The sequence below is a fragment of the Equus quagga genome, chromosome 4 (assembly GCF_021613505.1).
Source record: "Equus quagga isolate Etosha38 chromosome 4, UCLA_HA_Equagga_1.0, whole genome shotgun sequence".
NCBI lineage: Eukaryota > Metazoa > Chordata > Mammalia > Perissodactyla > Equidae > Equus > Equus quagga.
Genome location: NC_060270.1, coordinates 49,177,044 through 49,194,386, shown reverse-complemented (window position 1 = coordinate 49,194,386; position 17,343 = coordinate 49,177,044). Strand labels below are relative to the sequence as shown.

At 44.5% G+C, this 17,343-nt stretch overlaps 1 protein-coding gene across 1 annotated transcript in view; it reads right to left on the bottom strand.

Moving 5' to 3' along the window:
• The window catches only part of SLC7A14 (solute carrier family 7 member 14), a 55,808-nt gene extending 47,473 nt beyond the window's left edge, over positions 1-8,335 (bottom strand). Inside the window, exon 1 of the mRNA XM_046659803.1 lies at positions 8,032-8,335. Coding sequence (XP_046515759.1) covers positions 8,032-8,335 — 304 coding nt within the window. The remainder of the gene's footprint in view (positions 1-8,031) is intronic.
• Positions 8,336-17,343: the final 9,008 nt, after the last annotated feature.

Below are 17,343 nucleotides of genomic sequence, written 5' to 3'. Positions count from 1 at the left end.
ATTTCTTATGAGTAGGTGATAAAAATTACTGGTATTGTGCACCAGACAGGGGACCGTGCATATATGCTGTTTAATCCTTACCAAGACCACTTGAGATATGGGCTTGAAGAGTTATTATAGTTATTCAGACCTATATGCTGTTTGAGGTTCAATTTTCATAATATTAAAAGAGGATTGGAGGGGCCGGATCTGTGGCCGAGTGGTTAAGTTCTCGCGCTCCGCTGCAGCAGCCCAGGGCTCGGATCCTGGGCGCGGACATGGCACCGCTCGTCAGGCCACGTTGAGGCGGCGTCCCACATCCCACAACTAAAAGGATCTGCAACTAAGACATACAACTATGTACCAGGGGGGATTGGGGGAGATAAAGCAGGAAAAAAAAAAAAAGATTGGCAACAGTTGTTAGCCCAGGTGCCAGTCTTTAAAAAAAAGAGAATTGGAAATAAACAAGAAAAGAAAGTCAAATCGGCCATCCTTTCCCTACTCAAGTTCATAGGAGTCTCTTGGGGCTTTGAATGACCAGATGTCACTGGCATGGTGGCTTTGATCTGTGTTTCATCCTAGGCCAGCTGAAGTACAGCACTTCTGCACGCCATCCTGCCTCCATCCCTTGGTCTCTTAACACAGCTGTAGGTGGGAACTAGGAAAAAAAATCAATTTCCCCATCCGGTTTATTTAATCTGGCATATACAAAAGAGTTTTTAGGTTTGGCATGGGCTTGGGGTCTGTTTTTGGCCTGCTGAGCTATGAAGAGTAGATGAGACCTTTTGGACAAAAGCTAAAGGTTACACACAAGCTGCTTCCTCTGATAAGTTTCCCTCCACCTGTGATAGCGCTGCGGGCAGCTACGGTGTTGGGGCAGGACTGGTAGGAGGAAGGAGGGAGGGAAGTTGATGTAACTTTGGCTCTTGTCAAATCATGGAGAAAGCAGCGCTCTCTCTGAGTTAGATTTGTCTCCTGTTATAAGCTGGTTTGTGTGGCATGGGGGATGATGCCACAAGGCCAAGAAAATCTCTTAAGAATCTGCTGGACGAAAAATGTCTATTTTAATGAATGTTTCCTCTTCCTATAAGTTATGGCTGCAGCAAAGGTAGGTTCTGGTCCTATAACAGAGTATTTCTTAACCCTGGCTGCACATTCAAACCCCATGGAGAACTTTAAAAAAACACCAGTTGCTGGGCTCTGCCCCAGTCCAGTTGAATTAGAATGTCTGGAAGTGGAGCCTGGATATCAGTATTTTAAAAAGGAAATAAACAGAAATTAAAAGATGAGTCGGGGCTGGCCCCGTGGCCCAGTGGTTAAGTTCGTGCTCTCCGCTGCAGGCGGCCCAGTGTTTCGTTGGTTCGAATCCTGGGAGCAGACATGGCACTGCTCATCAAACCACGCTGAGGCAGCGTCCCACATGCTACAACTAGAAGGACCCACAAAAAAGAATATACAACTATGTACCGGGGGGCTTTGGGGAGAAAAAATAAAATCTTTAAAAAAAAAAAAAAAAAAGATGAGCCAAAAACTGGGAGAAAATATTTGTAAAAACACATATCTAATAAAAGACTTGTATCCAGAATACATAAAGAACCCTTAAAAGTTAATAGTAAGAAAAAGAGAAATCCAATTAATAAGTGGGCAAGACATTTGAACAGACCCTTCACAAAAGAAGATTTAAGGATGACAAATAAACATAAAAAAAGATGCTCAAGGTATTAGTAATTTGTAAATTCTAATTAAAATCACATTGAAATATCACTATACACCTTTTAAAATGACAAACAAATAAACAGAACAATCATAACCACAAGAAACAACATCTGACAATTCTGACATTGGCAAGGAACAGAGCAACTGGAACTTTCACGTGTAGCTGGTGAGAATGAAAAATAGTACAGCCACTTTGAAAAACCTGTGGCAGTTTATTATAAAATTAAACATACCTTTACTATACAGACCAGCAATTCCACTCCTAGGTATTTACTCAAGAGAAATAACAACTTGTGAGCACACGAAAACCTATACACAAATATTTACAATGGCTTTATTCATAATGGTCCCAGACTGGAAACAATTCAATTGTCCTTCAACTAGTAAATGGATAAACACAGTGTAGTATATCCATACAATGGGACACTCCTGAGCTATAAAACCGAACGACTCACTGACACACATGACATGAACGGATCTTAAATGCATCATACTAAGTGAAAGAAACCAAACTCAAAATGTTACTGAGTGATTCCGTTTATATGACATGCTGTAAAAGGCAAAAGCATAGGGATGGAAAAAGTAGGTCAGTAGCTGCCAGGGCTTGAGGGTGGCAGGAGAGGAAATTTACAAAGAGGTAACGTGAAGGAATTATAAGGGTCGATGGAACCCTCCTCTATCTTGATTGTGGGGGAGGTCACACAATTGTGTGTGCCAGTCAAAACTCATAGAATCGTATATTTAAAAGAGTAAATTTTACCATATGTAATTATAACTCAATAAAGCTGATCCCCCACAATACATTATTCAGAATAAAAATTTCTCCAAATGATTTAAATTCATAGTCAGGGTTGGAAGATAATTTTGGCATAAGAAATTTGAATCTAGGTTCTGTTATTTAAACTTCAGTTTCCCAATACGTGAAATTGGAGATAATAAAACCTATCTTGAAGAGATACTATGAGTTTTAAATGTGATAATGTGTGGCAAGCACCTAATATAGGATTTGACACAAAATAATAGTAACCACCTATTTAATGCTATGTGCCAGGCATTGTACCAGGCACTTTATAGCCATCTCATTTAGTCTTCACAACTCTATGAAGTAGATATTATTATAACCATTTTCAAAGTGGAGAAACTGAGGCTCAGAGACATTGTGGAATTTGCTCGAGGTCTCACAGCTAGTCAGTGGGTGAGCCAGGTTTCAAGAATAAACTGAACATTACTGATTACTGTACCACTTCTGGAATGTTAGTTTCAAATATCCCACTCTTTGACTTCACTGGTATCCTCCTAGCTCACTTTCTTAATATTTTCGTTTCAATGATTTCCTGAACTCATTGAGATCACCAATCTCCATCTGTCCTGCCACCTCTCATGAAGCATCGCTACCTTCATTTCTCACTTCCCTCCTCATCCAACCTAGATTGTGTGGTCCAGCTCTGTTTCCTCTTCCTTGGAAAATACCCCTAACCTCATTGCTTTTTTCTCTCTCTGTTTGGAAAAAGCTAAACCCAGTTAATCCCAAATTTTCCTTTGCTTCACTCTTGCAACCAAGCTGTGATGATTGCTGGAAATTAGTGCAGACTGTGGAGACTGGATTTACCTTCAAATTTATGACTGCAAATCTTAAATAAGCAGTCAATGTTGCCCAGTTTTATATGGCATCTATCAGCAAAGGTGTTAGCTGTGTTTATCCTATTCTAGCAATATAAAGGTGGACACATGACCTAAGAAAAGCCAACCAGAGTCTTTCCATGATATTTGATATGTGAATATCAGGTGAGGGTTTCTTGCTGTAAAGATGAAGAAATAACTTTCCTAAAGAAGAAGCCAATATACGAGGGAAGGAGGACAAAGAGTTGGAGAGAGAAAGTGTGAACAACATCGAGCTCTGGATCCAGCCATTGAGTCAATACATTCCTGATTGGTGGTGTTGGGTTATTGTGGCTTAAAATAGAAAGATTCCTGACTAATAGGGACTTCAGGGCAGGGGGAGTGAAGATAAAGACAGGGGATTGATTTGAGAACTATTTAGGAGGCGAAACTGATAAGACTTGTAATTGAATGTGAGAGGCGAGGCAGAAAAGATAACACCGAGTTTCTGCCTAGAATGGATGAAAGAGAGAGCAAGAATATAGAAAGAGGAACCAGGTTTGGAGGAAGATGATTAATTTGGAGTATGTTGAATTGAGGTGTGTCTGGAACAGATGGAGATGTTTGGTAGGCAATGTGAAGCTTGGAGGAGATGTATGTGGCTGAGACATGACTATGGATATTGATATAAGCATAGTGATGTTGATGGCAGTTGAAACCGTGAAAGGATAGAATCAGCTTGGAGAGAGTGTAAAGTGGGAAACACCAACATTTATGGACCAAGTGGAGGAAAGGAAGCCCTGAAGACAGAGAAGCAATGATCAGAGAGGTATGAAGAGAACAAGGACAATGTTGTCACATAGCAGTCAAGAGAATATAGAATGTCTCAAGAGAGATAGCATGACTTTGTCAAATGCAGCAGAGAGTTCCAGTAAGATAAGTACTGAAAAATATCTATAAGACTTGGCAAAGAGGGTGCCGTTGGTGACCTCATTAAGGTCAGTTTCATTACATAGTGGGGGAGATGCTAGAAAGCAGTGAGTTGAGAAATGACTTGGAGGTTAAGCGCCATCAATGAGCATTCTTGAGGAGTTTGAATAGAAAGAAGAAGAAAGAGATTGGAAGTTGTTAGAAGAGGACGAGGGCCTAGGAAGAATTACATTTTAGGATGGGAGAGACTTGAGTAGAGGAAGAAGCTAATTGAGGAGAGGCTGAAGACACAGTTGGAGAGGAGGATTATTGAGAGTGGAAGGGGATAGGGTTAAGGGGTCAAGGGATTCCACTGACTTGAAAGCAAGGACATCTTACTCTCTGAAACTGGAGGAAAGGAAGCAAGTATGGGTGAGGGTAGAGATACCTGTTTGGTGGTAGAATATTTAAAGAGCTTGTGGCAGATATCTTCAAGGAATCAAGGTTCTGCTCTAAGTGGAGAGATGTAAATTGAGTGGGGCTTGAAGAGAGCAGTGAAAGTGTAGAAAAATCTTTGAGAAGATTTGACAAAGGGTGAGTGAAAGGCTCGTGGGCCCAGCTGAGGGAGGCTGGAGCCCATAACTCTGTGGTGTGCTCCTCTGTGGGACTGTATGACCTTTCCCAAGAGCTCTTGTTCACTCAGGTGAAGACTTGGGAAGGAAGAGATTCTGGGATGGATTTTTCTGGGTAGTTTCAGAGCCTGGATGGTGCACAAGGGAGTCAAGAGTGTTGGGGGAATTCTTGATAAGGTTTGGCAGCAAGTATAGTGGGAGTGAGGGAATGAGCCATGGTTTGAATGTAGGGTTTAAGTTTAAGGTTCTTGAGGCAAAGCAGTTCCAGGTAATGACAACACTAGAGTGTGGCCATGAGAATGGTGGCTGCTGTGGCACTGGTGGAGGTGAGGGCCATGGGCATAACAATGTCCAGTCATGGCCGGGCTAGGGTGGAGGATGGTTTTATCCACCTGGATGGGATTATGCCTGGGATGGTGGCAGAAGCTGGGCTGCAGAGGAAGACTGCGAGGGAGTGACTGGGAGATGAGGAGATCGTAGTGGGTAACCATCGCGGGCTAGGGGGCATGAGCCTCAGGAAGATGAATTTTAATGGATGCTTGCCACTGACAGGTACTGTGCCAAGAGTTTGCACTTATTTTCACATTTCTTCTTCATAACAACACCTCAGTTAAGCACCATTATTATCCCCATTTTGCTGATGAGGGAAACAAAACTTTGAGAACTTTGAGAGGCTCAGGGACTTTCTGAAGCTCAGACAGTTGGGCGGTGATGGAGCTTTGACGTGACGGTGGAAGAACAGGAGTCTGAAGGGGCAGTGGGGAGGCCGACTCTTCTGACCTTGTAAGTGGGTGAGGAGCATAGGGGTGGCAGCCTCCCCATATTGAGTATCAGGGCAATGGTGTCCTCAGCATTGAGTTAGGTTTTAGTTAAGTCCAAAAGGAGAAAAGGAGCACGTATTTAAAAGTCTGAGGATAGAGGGGAGTTTGATTATTGTGATATGGAGAGGAAATACGGGGATAGTATGGGAGCAGAAAGAAGACAGTGGAGAGAGACTTTCCTTAGTTTAGTGACAAAGGATCACAGAGTGAGAGGCCAGGTTGAAGAAACCTGCTATAAATATCCTAACTTTGGGACAAGTTATTTGGTCCTGGCTCTGGCTAGGAGCTCCGGGAGATTCTGGCTGGCCTCGGTGGGGAGATGAGTCAGTCACAAACTGTAGAGAAGTGTTATGGATGCAGCTATATGGGGATAGTAGGGTCCCCGATTAGGGGAAAGGCAGGGTTGTCTTTTACTGCCTAGTGCAGTGTGAAGGCACCAGTTACTGGGCAGAACCAGGGCCTTCAGTGGAGCTAAGAACAGACTCTCTGAAAACAAACTCTGGTTTGTAGCATTTGCCAATTTCTGTGGTGCAAATACTCCCACCATAGCCGGTTTCAAGTTTACAACATGACCTCACTTGAATGCAAAGTTGGCAAGAGGTGTGTAGAATCTGGGCTCTCGGCAGCTGGTGCAGGAGGGCTCCAGCACAATGCTGGCTGGGCCAGTCTTAGGCCCTCCATCTGAGCAGCAGAAAAGTCTAGGTTGTGTAGCACCGAAAACACTGCGGCAGGGGGCAGGCTTCCAGAATGCGGCTGGGCCTTGTTCTGGTTCCTAAATGTAACAAAGCACTGTGAAGGATGAGAAGTGGGTGATCCATTTGGGGGAATCCTCATGGATTGGGGCCCTAGGCTATGATAGGGCGGGATCTAGAGGAGACTGTGCAGTCTGCAGTAACTGGGCAGGACTCTAAGCCCTGCCCTCTGCCCTCTCTGGGACTCCCTGGATGTATGTCTGCCTTTTGTCCCACCATGCTATTCTATTCTATGTAAACACTTTCAGATCTATGCATTTATGGTGAGCAAGAGTCTGGCAGCTTCTCCCAAATAATTTCTTTGCCAAATAAGCTGGGAAATGATTGCAGTCAGGTTAATAAAATTTCAAGCATCCATGGAATTCATCCATGTGAATTATTAGTTTTCATCTATAAGGAAAAAAATCCTCTATTCTGCATGAACCTTAATTATTAGGATATTCCTGCATATTAGAGAATGATTTCATGAAAGGAGATGGTGAAACTAATAGGGAAGTAAGCCATGACAGGGGATAAATAAAATGTCTGAAATATTTTCCTCACCAAATAAAAAGATGTCAAATATAAGCCAGTGCACTTTCTGGGTGCATGTTCCTAGTCTGTGCATCCTAGCTGGGTGATGACGACAGTCTGGATGTACGATATTAACGTAGAACTTTTTTCGTGATGGTATGCGTTAGTACACAGAACTCCTGATATATCACAGAGCTCTCGATACGTGAGTGTTCCTACCTCTCCTGACAAATTTGAAGAGACCACAGCATTCACTGCCAGTTCACGAGTTGATCCACATCATGTGCCACCCCCAAACCCAGCAACTCCTCACACTTTTGTAGTATAACCACCAAGAAGCAGGAGGTTTCTTTATCCTTCTTTTTCAAGTTGTCCATTGACCTAGTCCTGGCATTCTGGGAAGATATCATGGATCATAACTCAAGAGAACAGGGAAGAGGAAAAGGAAATAGGAGAGTGATTTCACAAATTATCAACATGTAAGTCCTGATACCTCGTTAAAAAAAAAAAAAACAAGGAGTTTTATGGTTTCTTTCTCAAAGGGAGAGAAGGGGCGAGTTGAGCTACCTCCGTAGAATACCCGTCTGTCAAAGTGCTTATGGTGATGGTGTTTCGTGATTCTCACAGTGGCTTTATATTTCCTAGCTTGGATTCCCCCTGTTTGGGGGCCACTTTGAGGCTCATCAAATCCCAATCATATCAGATTTAGTAACTTGTCATTTTGCTATTCTGCCAACCTTTATTTATTTATAAATAATATCCTAGCTATATCTACCCTCCCAAAGGGATTGAGTTATTGCCAATGAAAGAGGGAGTTATAACAAAAATAGAGCCATTAGGACATGACAGGGAATGAGAAATTGGCAGATGGCTGGGCATCAGAATAATTATTTATATTGAAAAACCAAAGAAAAGGGAAGCTACCACAATTGAGCCAAAACCTATCCTTGAACTCCCTGGCAGTCAAGACAAAAAAGGAGCATGGTGTCCACCTCTCTACTATACTCACCACTAAAATCTCCCCACTAAATGCTCTAGCAGAGTAGGGTGAACGGTAGCAGGCCGGCAAACACACTTTCCGTGGGCCTTCCTCTGCACCAAGACACTTACCTGATAATATGGATGCAACAGCTGCAATGATGAAGGACACAATGACGCCAGGTCCTGCCATTTCCTTGGCCACCAGGCCAGAGACCACATACATCCCGGTGCCCACGCAACTGCCAACGCCAAGTGAGATGAGGTCCACGGTGGTGAGCACCTGGGCTAACTTGGTGCCGTGTGGTGTGGTGGCCCCAGTTCCCTCCAGCATGGATTCCACTGGTTTTGTACGCAGGATCCTGGAGTGCATGGCGTACCAGGCAGCCCCCCACTGCACCCGCCGGGGGTCCAGGGAGGCGAGGAAGCCACTCATCCTGAGTGATGGGGTGGTGGTGAAGGTCAACTGATAGAAGACGGCTATGGAAGCCTTAGTGGATGCTTCTGGAACTCATCTGGTGAACAGAGATCTCCCTTTTAGCAAAGGTCCAAAGGGACCCAAAGCGGCCTTCTCCTGGGCATGAACGTCTGTAGGAAAAACACAAGCAAGGAGAAGATGAGACCAAGTGAAAAGCAAACCATCATTTGGAGGCATGGTTGGAGGTCCTTGAACTAGTTTATCCTGTGTACTCATATGGGGGAGAGTTGCATTTCCCCCTTTGTGTCCCCTCTAGTCTTAAATGACAACCTGCAGTTTGCACTATGTTGCATAGTCATTCCGAAGAGGATGGTCTGAGTCAGGGCTCTGCCACACTGCTCTGGGAACTTGAGTAAGTTACTTCACTTCTCTGTGCTTCAGTTTCAACTGTATAACAGGAATAATAAAGCCTCCTGCCTAGTGTTGATGAGAAGATTAAATTAGTGTATGTCTAAAAAGAGCTTAAGACAACGTCTGGCACGCAGAAAATGCTCATCTGTCCAAGCTCTAAGTACTTCTGGATCTGCCAAGACTTGGTCTGTGATTCTTGGGCATATTCTCTGGGGACACAGTAACCTCATTTTTTACATAAGGATATAAAATTAGATCTATGACTCTCAAGAGGGCCAGTGCCACCCCATGGGGTTCTTTTAGAACTTTGCTCTCAATGAAATGTAAAATGTTTTGAGCATTTTTCGCTCTCCAAGATTGGAGAAGGAAGAGTGCTCCTGGTATTTGGTGGGTGGGCCCCAGAGATGCTAAATCTATGGGATGGTGCCATGCAATTTTCAAATATCTCATCAGACGTTCTTGTAGATGAAAATTCTGGTTATGATGATCTGAACCTAAAACCTAACTCTATTTTACATAAAAACTCATGGGGTATTTTTAGATGGTTTTAATATATGAGTACATTGAATTTTCGAGGAATGCAATTATAGAATAAATTGAAGGGGAAGATTGTAACTTCTTTAGTTTGGAACTTAAGAGGAGTTCTTCACCATTTCAGAAAACCAAGGTCCCCATGGCAATGCCACCCACGGTACTGCATCTCCAACCAGCGCACCTGCAACAGCCTGCCATTTGGAACAGGCCCATTTGCAGTGATTCTGCATATAGTACAAGCATCTGACAACTTCATCTGGACGTGCCTGAATGTTTACATACTGAAATATGTTATATACAGGTAGGTTATCCATGAATTTCGCTTCAGGATATTAAAGGGGGGGGTGTGACAAAACACATTACAAAAACGAGGTGTTGGATCAGATAGAGTTGAGAACTATTGTATTAGATGATTTCTAAAGTTTTGTTAAGTTAGAAAATGCAAAGATTATATGAAACTGCTTTCTTTGGAAGCCAGAAGCTTTACAAAATTCTATAAAGAATGTTTAAAGTACAGCTGAACATTGATTTCATGTACTGTGCTGATAAGCCTAGGACATTTACATTTATATGAGTACCAGCCTGTGTAATTTACCAGTATTATTAATTAATACAACTTAACACTTAATGTAACATTTGTATGCTTCTAAAGCCTTTGCAAACACTATCTAATTAGAAGAATCAGGTGAAATGTGGCAGTTTGGTTCACAGGGGTTGGTGACAGCCCTACTGGTTTAATTTCCTTCTAGATTTGACAGTGTTTATTCATACTGTGTTTTAATTCTTGACAACACCTTAAATATCACTGCTGTGTACACCAGAATCATTTAAAAGCCTAGACTGTCAGCATTCTTTTTTCTTTAAAGATTTCTAGATTTGTGAGAAAATGCGTCACATGTATACCAGGAAGGCTGTAAGAACATTGCTTTGCTTGAACTTTTGAGCTCTTGTGGGGAAACTGATGTATATCCCTATTTAATTTCAACTCAGTCACCAGGTATTGAGCATCTGTTGTGTGCCAGGCACAGTGTTAGGTCTGGGGGGTGCAAAGACGTGGTCCCTGCCCTCATGGAGCTTCCAGTCTAGAATGAGAGATGATGGACACCAACATCACAATGCAAGGGAGAAGGATTTTTTTCTGAAAAGCTTGTCTTTCATTCTTTTTCTTTTTTTTTTTCCTGCTTTTTTCTTCCCAAATCCCCCCAGTATATAGTCGTATATTTTAGTTGTGGGTCCTTCTAGTTGTGGCATGTGGGATGCCGCCTCACTGTAGTCTGATGAGTGGTGCCATGTCTGTGCCTAGGACCAGAACCTGGTGAAACCCTGGGCTGCCGAAGTGGAGCGTGCGAACTTAACCTCTCGGCCATGGGGCAACCCCATATTATTTTTCTTATTAAAAAACCATAGCATGTCTATTGCATAAAAATCAGACAATGTGACAATGACACTCAGTGAGAGAAGACAAGACAACACAATACACAGATGGATAAATAAAACTAGCTTGTTCCAGAGAGGTATAAGGGCTGTGTTATGGGTTGAGTCATGTCCCCCCCAAATCTGTATGTTGAAGTCCTAACCCCTAGTACGCCAGAATGTGACCTTACTTGGACACAGAGTCATTACAGACGTGATTAGTTAAGAGGTGGTCATACCGGAGTAGGATGGACACCTAACCCAATATGACTGGTGTCCTTATAGAAAGAGGAAATTTGGACACAGAGCCACACACAGGGAGAATAAAATGTAAAGATGAAGGCAGAGATCAGGTGATGCATCTACAAGCCAAGGAACACCAAGGATTGCCAGCAAACCACCAGAAGCCAAGAGAGAGGCAGGAACAGATTCTCCCTTGCAGCACTCAGAAGGAACCAACCCTGCCAACACCTTGATCTAGGACTTCCAGCCTCCAGAGCTGTGAGACAGTCGGTGTCTGCTGTTTCAGCCACTCAGTTTGCCGTACTCTGTTACAGCAGCTCTAGCAAATGAATACAGGCCATAAAGGAAATCAGACAGAGTGATGAAGGGGCGAGAGGGTCTCCGTGGTCATGGCTTTGGCTCCTGAGGGACAAGAAGGGGTCAGTGAAGAGCATTACTGCAGAGCGGGTCCAGAGGGGAGAAGAGGGGAGGCCTGTTCGGGGAACCGAGTGAGACTGGGACAGAGAGAGGAGGAGTCGTGTTCGAGCTTTCTGCCTATTGACTAATTTAATCCTTGTAACAAATCTACCTTTACAGATGAGGCAGTGGGGGCCAGGAGAAGTCCAGTAACTTCTCCGAAGAGAGGGAGCCCATAGGGGCAGAGCCAGCACTTGGCCCTGGTGCGGCTGTTTGCAGAGCTCATGTCCTTACTCTCTGCTCTCCTGCCTGAGGTGCCCAGGGTCAGACTGCTGGGGGTCTTGCAACCCAAGACGAGGGGCTCGAGTTCACTCTGAGTGCAGTGGAAAGTGATTGGGGGGTTTTATTCAGGTGAGTAACATGATATGGTTTTCGTTTTTAGAAGCTCATTGTAGCATCTGCGCGCTTTACTGAATCATGCCTAATGATAAATTAGTCCCAGGATGGATGTGAAAAGCGAGTGAAGGAGGCAGTGGCTCTCCGTCTTGGCCGCACAGTGGAATCACCCAGGAATCTTTCAGAAACACCGGTGACTAGCCCCCATCTCAGAAATCCCAACTTAATTGGTCTGAGGGGTGGCTTCGATACAGGGATTCTTGAAAGCTCCCCAGGCGATTCCAGCAAGGCAGAGTTGGGGTCCGCTGCTCTTTGCCCCCAGCAATGACTAAGTGCCGGTGTGGAAACATGATATTGCCTGTGATGGTTAATTTTGTGTGTCACTCTGACTGGGTGAAGGGACGCCAGATTGCTGGTAAAATATTATTTCTGGGTGTTTCTGTGAGGGTGTCTCCGAAAGAGATTAGCATTTGAATTGGTAGCTTGAGTAAAGGAGATAGATCTCCTCAGTATGGGTGGGCATCATCTGATCTGTTGGGGGCCTGAATAGAACAGAAAGACAGAGGAAGGGTGAATTCACTCATGCCGCTTGAGCTGAGACATCCATCTTCTCCTGTCCTTGGACAATGGTGTTCCTGGTTCTTGAGCTTTCGAACTTAGACGGGGACTTACACTATCGGCTCCTCAGGATTCTCAGGTCCTCCAACCCAGATGGAATGACACACCAGCTTTCCTTCTCCAGCTTGCAGACAGCTGATTGTGGGACTGCTTGGCCTCCATACCATGGGAGCCAATTCCTGTAATAAATCCCCTTGTCTATATCTGTATACATCCTGTTGGTTCTGTTTCTCTTGAGAACCCTCACTAACACATTGCCACTCTCCACGCAGGACCAAGGTCTGACGGATACTTCCTGTTTCTCTCCCAGTCGGGCTTCTCAGCAGCTCTATAGTGCAGGCGGTATTATGGATGCTGTGGTGTCTGGAGCCACCCTTTGGGATACTCATCCTGATCAGCCCTCTATCAGAAACTATCACAAGGACACTGAGAAATTAACCAGGCTGGTTAGGGAGGTGACAGCTTCTACCTGATAGATAATTAGAAACATGGTGAGAACATAGAGAATCAACTGGAAAAAAGGTTGAGGGTGCGAGAGTTCCTTCCTGGCTCTCTTCCCTCCACGTCATTCCTCTGAGTGCTTGCTTTATTGATGCAAACAGGGGCTTGGGGGCCTCTCCTTTCTTGGTTGGAAATTTACTGGAGAGAACAAAATGTACAAAAGAAAACATGCTTCTAGTGACTATTGACAATATCCATATTCATTACCCCAGATTATGTTAATCAAAGATAGTTTTGGAAGCTCATTGCTGTTGTCTTTCCAAGATGAGCAATAAATGTGTGTTGTGCTTTCTTTCGCACTTTAATTCAAGCTTCTCAAAATACTTCACAGCTATAACTAAGGAAGGCTTACCGGCCGCTGGGAGAAGAGAGTCATCATTGCGGTGTTTGCCAGCGTGCCTGAGGGTTCACTGGGCTCCAAGTATAATGACAGTAAAAGCAGGTTTGTGTAAGGATGAAAATAATTATGGCTTAGAAGTTCACTGAATAGGTAGGATTATCGAATTAGGATGGAGTCTACTTTTGGAGGTGAGGAGAGGAAGGAAACGGAGGCTGACAAAACAGCAAACAGCCAAAAACCATTCCTGCCTGATTTTGTAAATATACAAAGGGATTACAAGAATCCCTGCATGACATTCCCCATGAGTCGTTGTCCAGCCTTTGCTGGAACATCTGGTGCAGCAGGGAGCATTGGCTGATAACCAGAAGCAGCCCCTTCCCCTGGTTGGACATTTATGATTGCTATAAAATTCTTCTAATCAAGTTCCCCTGGAAAATGAGGCTACAGTTAGAGTAAAGGGTGCCTGGATTGATGAGCGCCTCCTGGTGGCTGCAGAATCTGAAGGAGCCTTCTGAGGCCCCGCCCCAACTCCTGTATTCTGGGGTCGTTCGCTAACTCTCTTCCCCACCAGGCTCGCTGCTTTTCCTCCTCTGAGCTGAGCTCCTGGCTCCTGGTTAAGGACATAACTCAGGAGTCAGGTTCCCTGGGCTCAAATTCTGGCCCTGCCCTTACTGGCTAAGTGACCTTGGGCAAAGCCTCTCTGTGCTTCGGTTTTACATCTATAAAATGGGATAACAGTGGTACCTAGCTCACAGGGTTGTGATGAGAAGTGAGGAAGTTAATCCGTGTGAAGCTTTGGCACAGTGCCTGGCATAGTGTGAGTGCCCTAGGAGCAACAGGTGGTGTCACCTGCTTGGGCCACTGCCCGGGTCTTTTTGTCCCCTACTGCTGCCACAATTTCCAACCACCTCCGCCTCCCCAGGCAGCTCTCAGAGGGCCCCTGGCCTCTGCCCAGTCTGAATTCAGGGCTCTTCTCTGCTGAAGCTCCACTGGGTTTCTTCCCACTGCAGCGTGTCCTCCCTAGTACTTTTACTCAAAGGGGTTCGTGCTGACTTTTCTCATGCTTGTAGAGCATGGCTTTTTCCTCCCATGTTTCGTTGTCTAAAGGGGCTCCTCAGCAGATTTGCTTGGCCCTTTGGGTATTATACTGCCTCTCATTCTCTTATACCCTTGACTTTTCTCCCCAAGATGTACACACACTGTTGGGTGGCTAGGTCACAGTGGGTTCACCTAGAGTCACCACCCTATCCCTTAAAACACGACCCCCTTATGACCTTGTGCCCATGGCTTACTGTGGCTCACTCTGTCAGTCTCCAGTGGTGGATTCTCTGCCAAGCTCCTTGCTTCTCTTGCTCTTCTATTCCTTCCAAGCTTGCCAGATATGGCTATGTGTTTGTATGCCGATCGTGGATGTGGTGCGTATCAGTCACTGTGACTTTACACTGGGTGGCCAGACATGGTTCACGTGAGTATGAATCTGAGGGCTGCCCAATCCTCACAGAACACTCTGGTACATTGAATGGAGAGTTGCGTCCTGGTAACTTTCTCCTGCTGTCCCCAGTTTTGCTCTTTAATTTAGGGCTAATCTGTTTACGGGAAAAGGCTTCAAGTTTTTGAAGGCAACTAATATATCTCTTGGAGTCTTATCTTCTCCAGACTAAACATCTTCAGTTTCCTCAGTGATCAGCAGTGTCTCCCATGTTACAGCTTCTAGATCAATCACATTCTGATTTGTACTTCTTGGGCAGGCTGCAGTTTATCATGGTTGACATTTTTGGACCGTGACATAGTGGTGAGGGAGATGTTTTTGATCACTGGCCCTGTGTGTGTGTCTGTGTCTGTGCCGCCTAAGTCATACAATGCTGGGGCCTCACAAAGTCACTCAGTTGTACAACTGGCTTTACAAACAGGGTTGCTGAGTTTCAGATAACTGATCTTCTATTATGTCTTTGCTAAGTGTTTGATTGATCAAACCCTCTTCAAGTATCTTTCATCACCTACCATATTACTTAACAATGTGCTGGCCCATTTATATTGTATGTGGAATCTCAGACGTGCTGGCTTTGTTTTTCTTGGAATGTCTTCAAAGAGGAATTGGAATCTATGACAACTGAGTAGCTATGCAAAAGAGGTTGTACCAATTCAGCTTCCTTTTCAAAGCTTGCCGTTTCTAAAAAGTTGTTGAGTGCATTAATCAGTGTTTGTTGCAGTAATAGCCAATCCCGAATTTCAATATGTTACGACAATGACATTTATCTCTTGCTGTGACTCTACTCCAGACCGCAGGTTGGCTTCAGGTTTTTTTCCTTCATCTAGACTGTGAGTCTCCACGTGTCTTCTCATTCTGGGATTGAAGCTAAAGGAGCAGTCCTTGCCTGACACATGCTGTTCGCTCGTGGCACAGGCCAGGAACAAGAGACTGGTGGAAATGCGCAATGCCTCTTCTGCTTCTGGTTGGAACTGGCATTCCACGGACTTTCCATTGGCTAAGGTAAGTCGAACGACCAAGCCCAAGGTTAATGGGTGGTGGGGCAGTGCGGCGGTGCCAGGGGGCTGGGGGATGAATACTCCTCCCACAAAAGACAGGTGAGTCACATGGCAAAGGGTGAGGTTGTATACTTTGCCTATAAAGGTGGATGGGAATAGTTGTGACGATATTATAACATCTCACTGAATCCCTACTGTGTACTAGGCAAAGCAATTATATTTTTTTTGAGGCTGTTTTTTCTGGAATGGGCAGAAGTCTGCGCTTCTGAGGTATAAACTTAATGAGATCCTGTTGTGTTCAATCCTGTACTTCCACAGTTAATTCTGTAAAGGTGTAATTATTGATTCCTTTAATGACCAGTATAAACCCAAAATTCATGTTCTTCTGACACCAAGCAGAACAAAACAATGAGAAGTTATTTTTAACTTTACTTGTTTGAAATAAACAAGAAAGTCTTCTCAAAACCTTGTGAGGATAATTAATGTTTACCTGATCTGGGACAATATTTCTGCTTTAAAAAAAGTTTCCCATTCTGTTCCCCTGTCTGTCAACACTTCAGTGGTTGAGAATATTATCTGTGTGTGTGTTTGGCTGAAACTGTTGTGAAAACACTCTCAAGAGAGTGCCTGGCATCTACTTAGTGGGAGACACAAGGAGAAGCTTGTTCAAGATCTGGTTATTTAGTGCTGAGGTCCACCTTTGTGCTCCAACACCCCAGGCAGAGAGGATGTAACAGCCTGACGTCACCTTCCCCTCTTCTCTCCTACTGATCCTGGTCCAAGATCTCGGGTGTCTGCCTGGTGTCATGTGTTATTCATTGTACATATAGTAATATCAGCAGAACCGGAGCCCAGGGAAATGAAAAACTCCCTGCTAATCAGATTTCACTGGAAAGCCCTCTTTTAGAAGGAATAATTTACACAGGAAAATCATTTGATCCTTCCGTGCCACTATACAAGATTTAAGACATTGTATTAAATTAATCATTGCAAGAAGTATTTAATGAGTTCCTACTCTGTGCTTAGCTCAATGGTAGATGTTATGGCCATAAAAGAAATTACTATAGGACACAGAATATCAGGAAGTTAGACACAAGGCATCTTCGGGGGAGCAGGTGGCCTCTGTCCTTCCAGATGCTCTCTCACTCACCTACCAGCTATGTCCTGGGTTGCTGACCCGCATGGAGCACAACAGAGGCCCCCTGGTTGGGTGGGTGAACCGGAGGCACCAGCAGGCCATTGGGAAGGTGGAAGAGAGGGATGCTAAGTGTTTATCTCCAGCGACCCCTGCTGGGTCGCTGTCTGTTGGTTGTGTCCGTCCACTAAGGACCATGGCTCCTGCCGGGTGGCCCTCTCCATGGAACCCTTTCATTCTGAGTCCTGATAACTTTTCTCGCCTTTTGTCCTTTCAGGCAGAGGATGGTGCCCTGGGAATTGCACTTTGCCTTATGATTTCTCTACCCACTGCCCACACCTTTGTATATAGTTATTGTCCGTAAACCTTCCCCAAAATATCAGATTTGAGTGTGCCATCTGCTTTCTGCTTGGACCCGACTGATACACAGGGATATCCTGGGGCTGAGAGAGAGTCAGGACAATCCACCACTGCCTATGTCGACAGAGACATTGGGTTTGGAGTCAGAACACTGAAGTCTGGACTCTGACTCTGCTGTGTGACCTTGGGTGA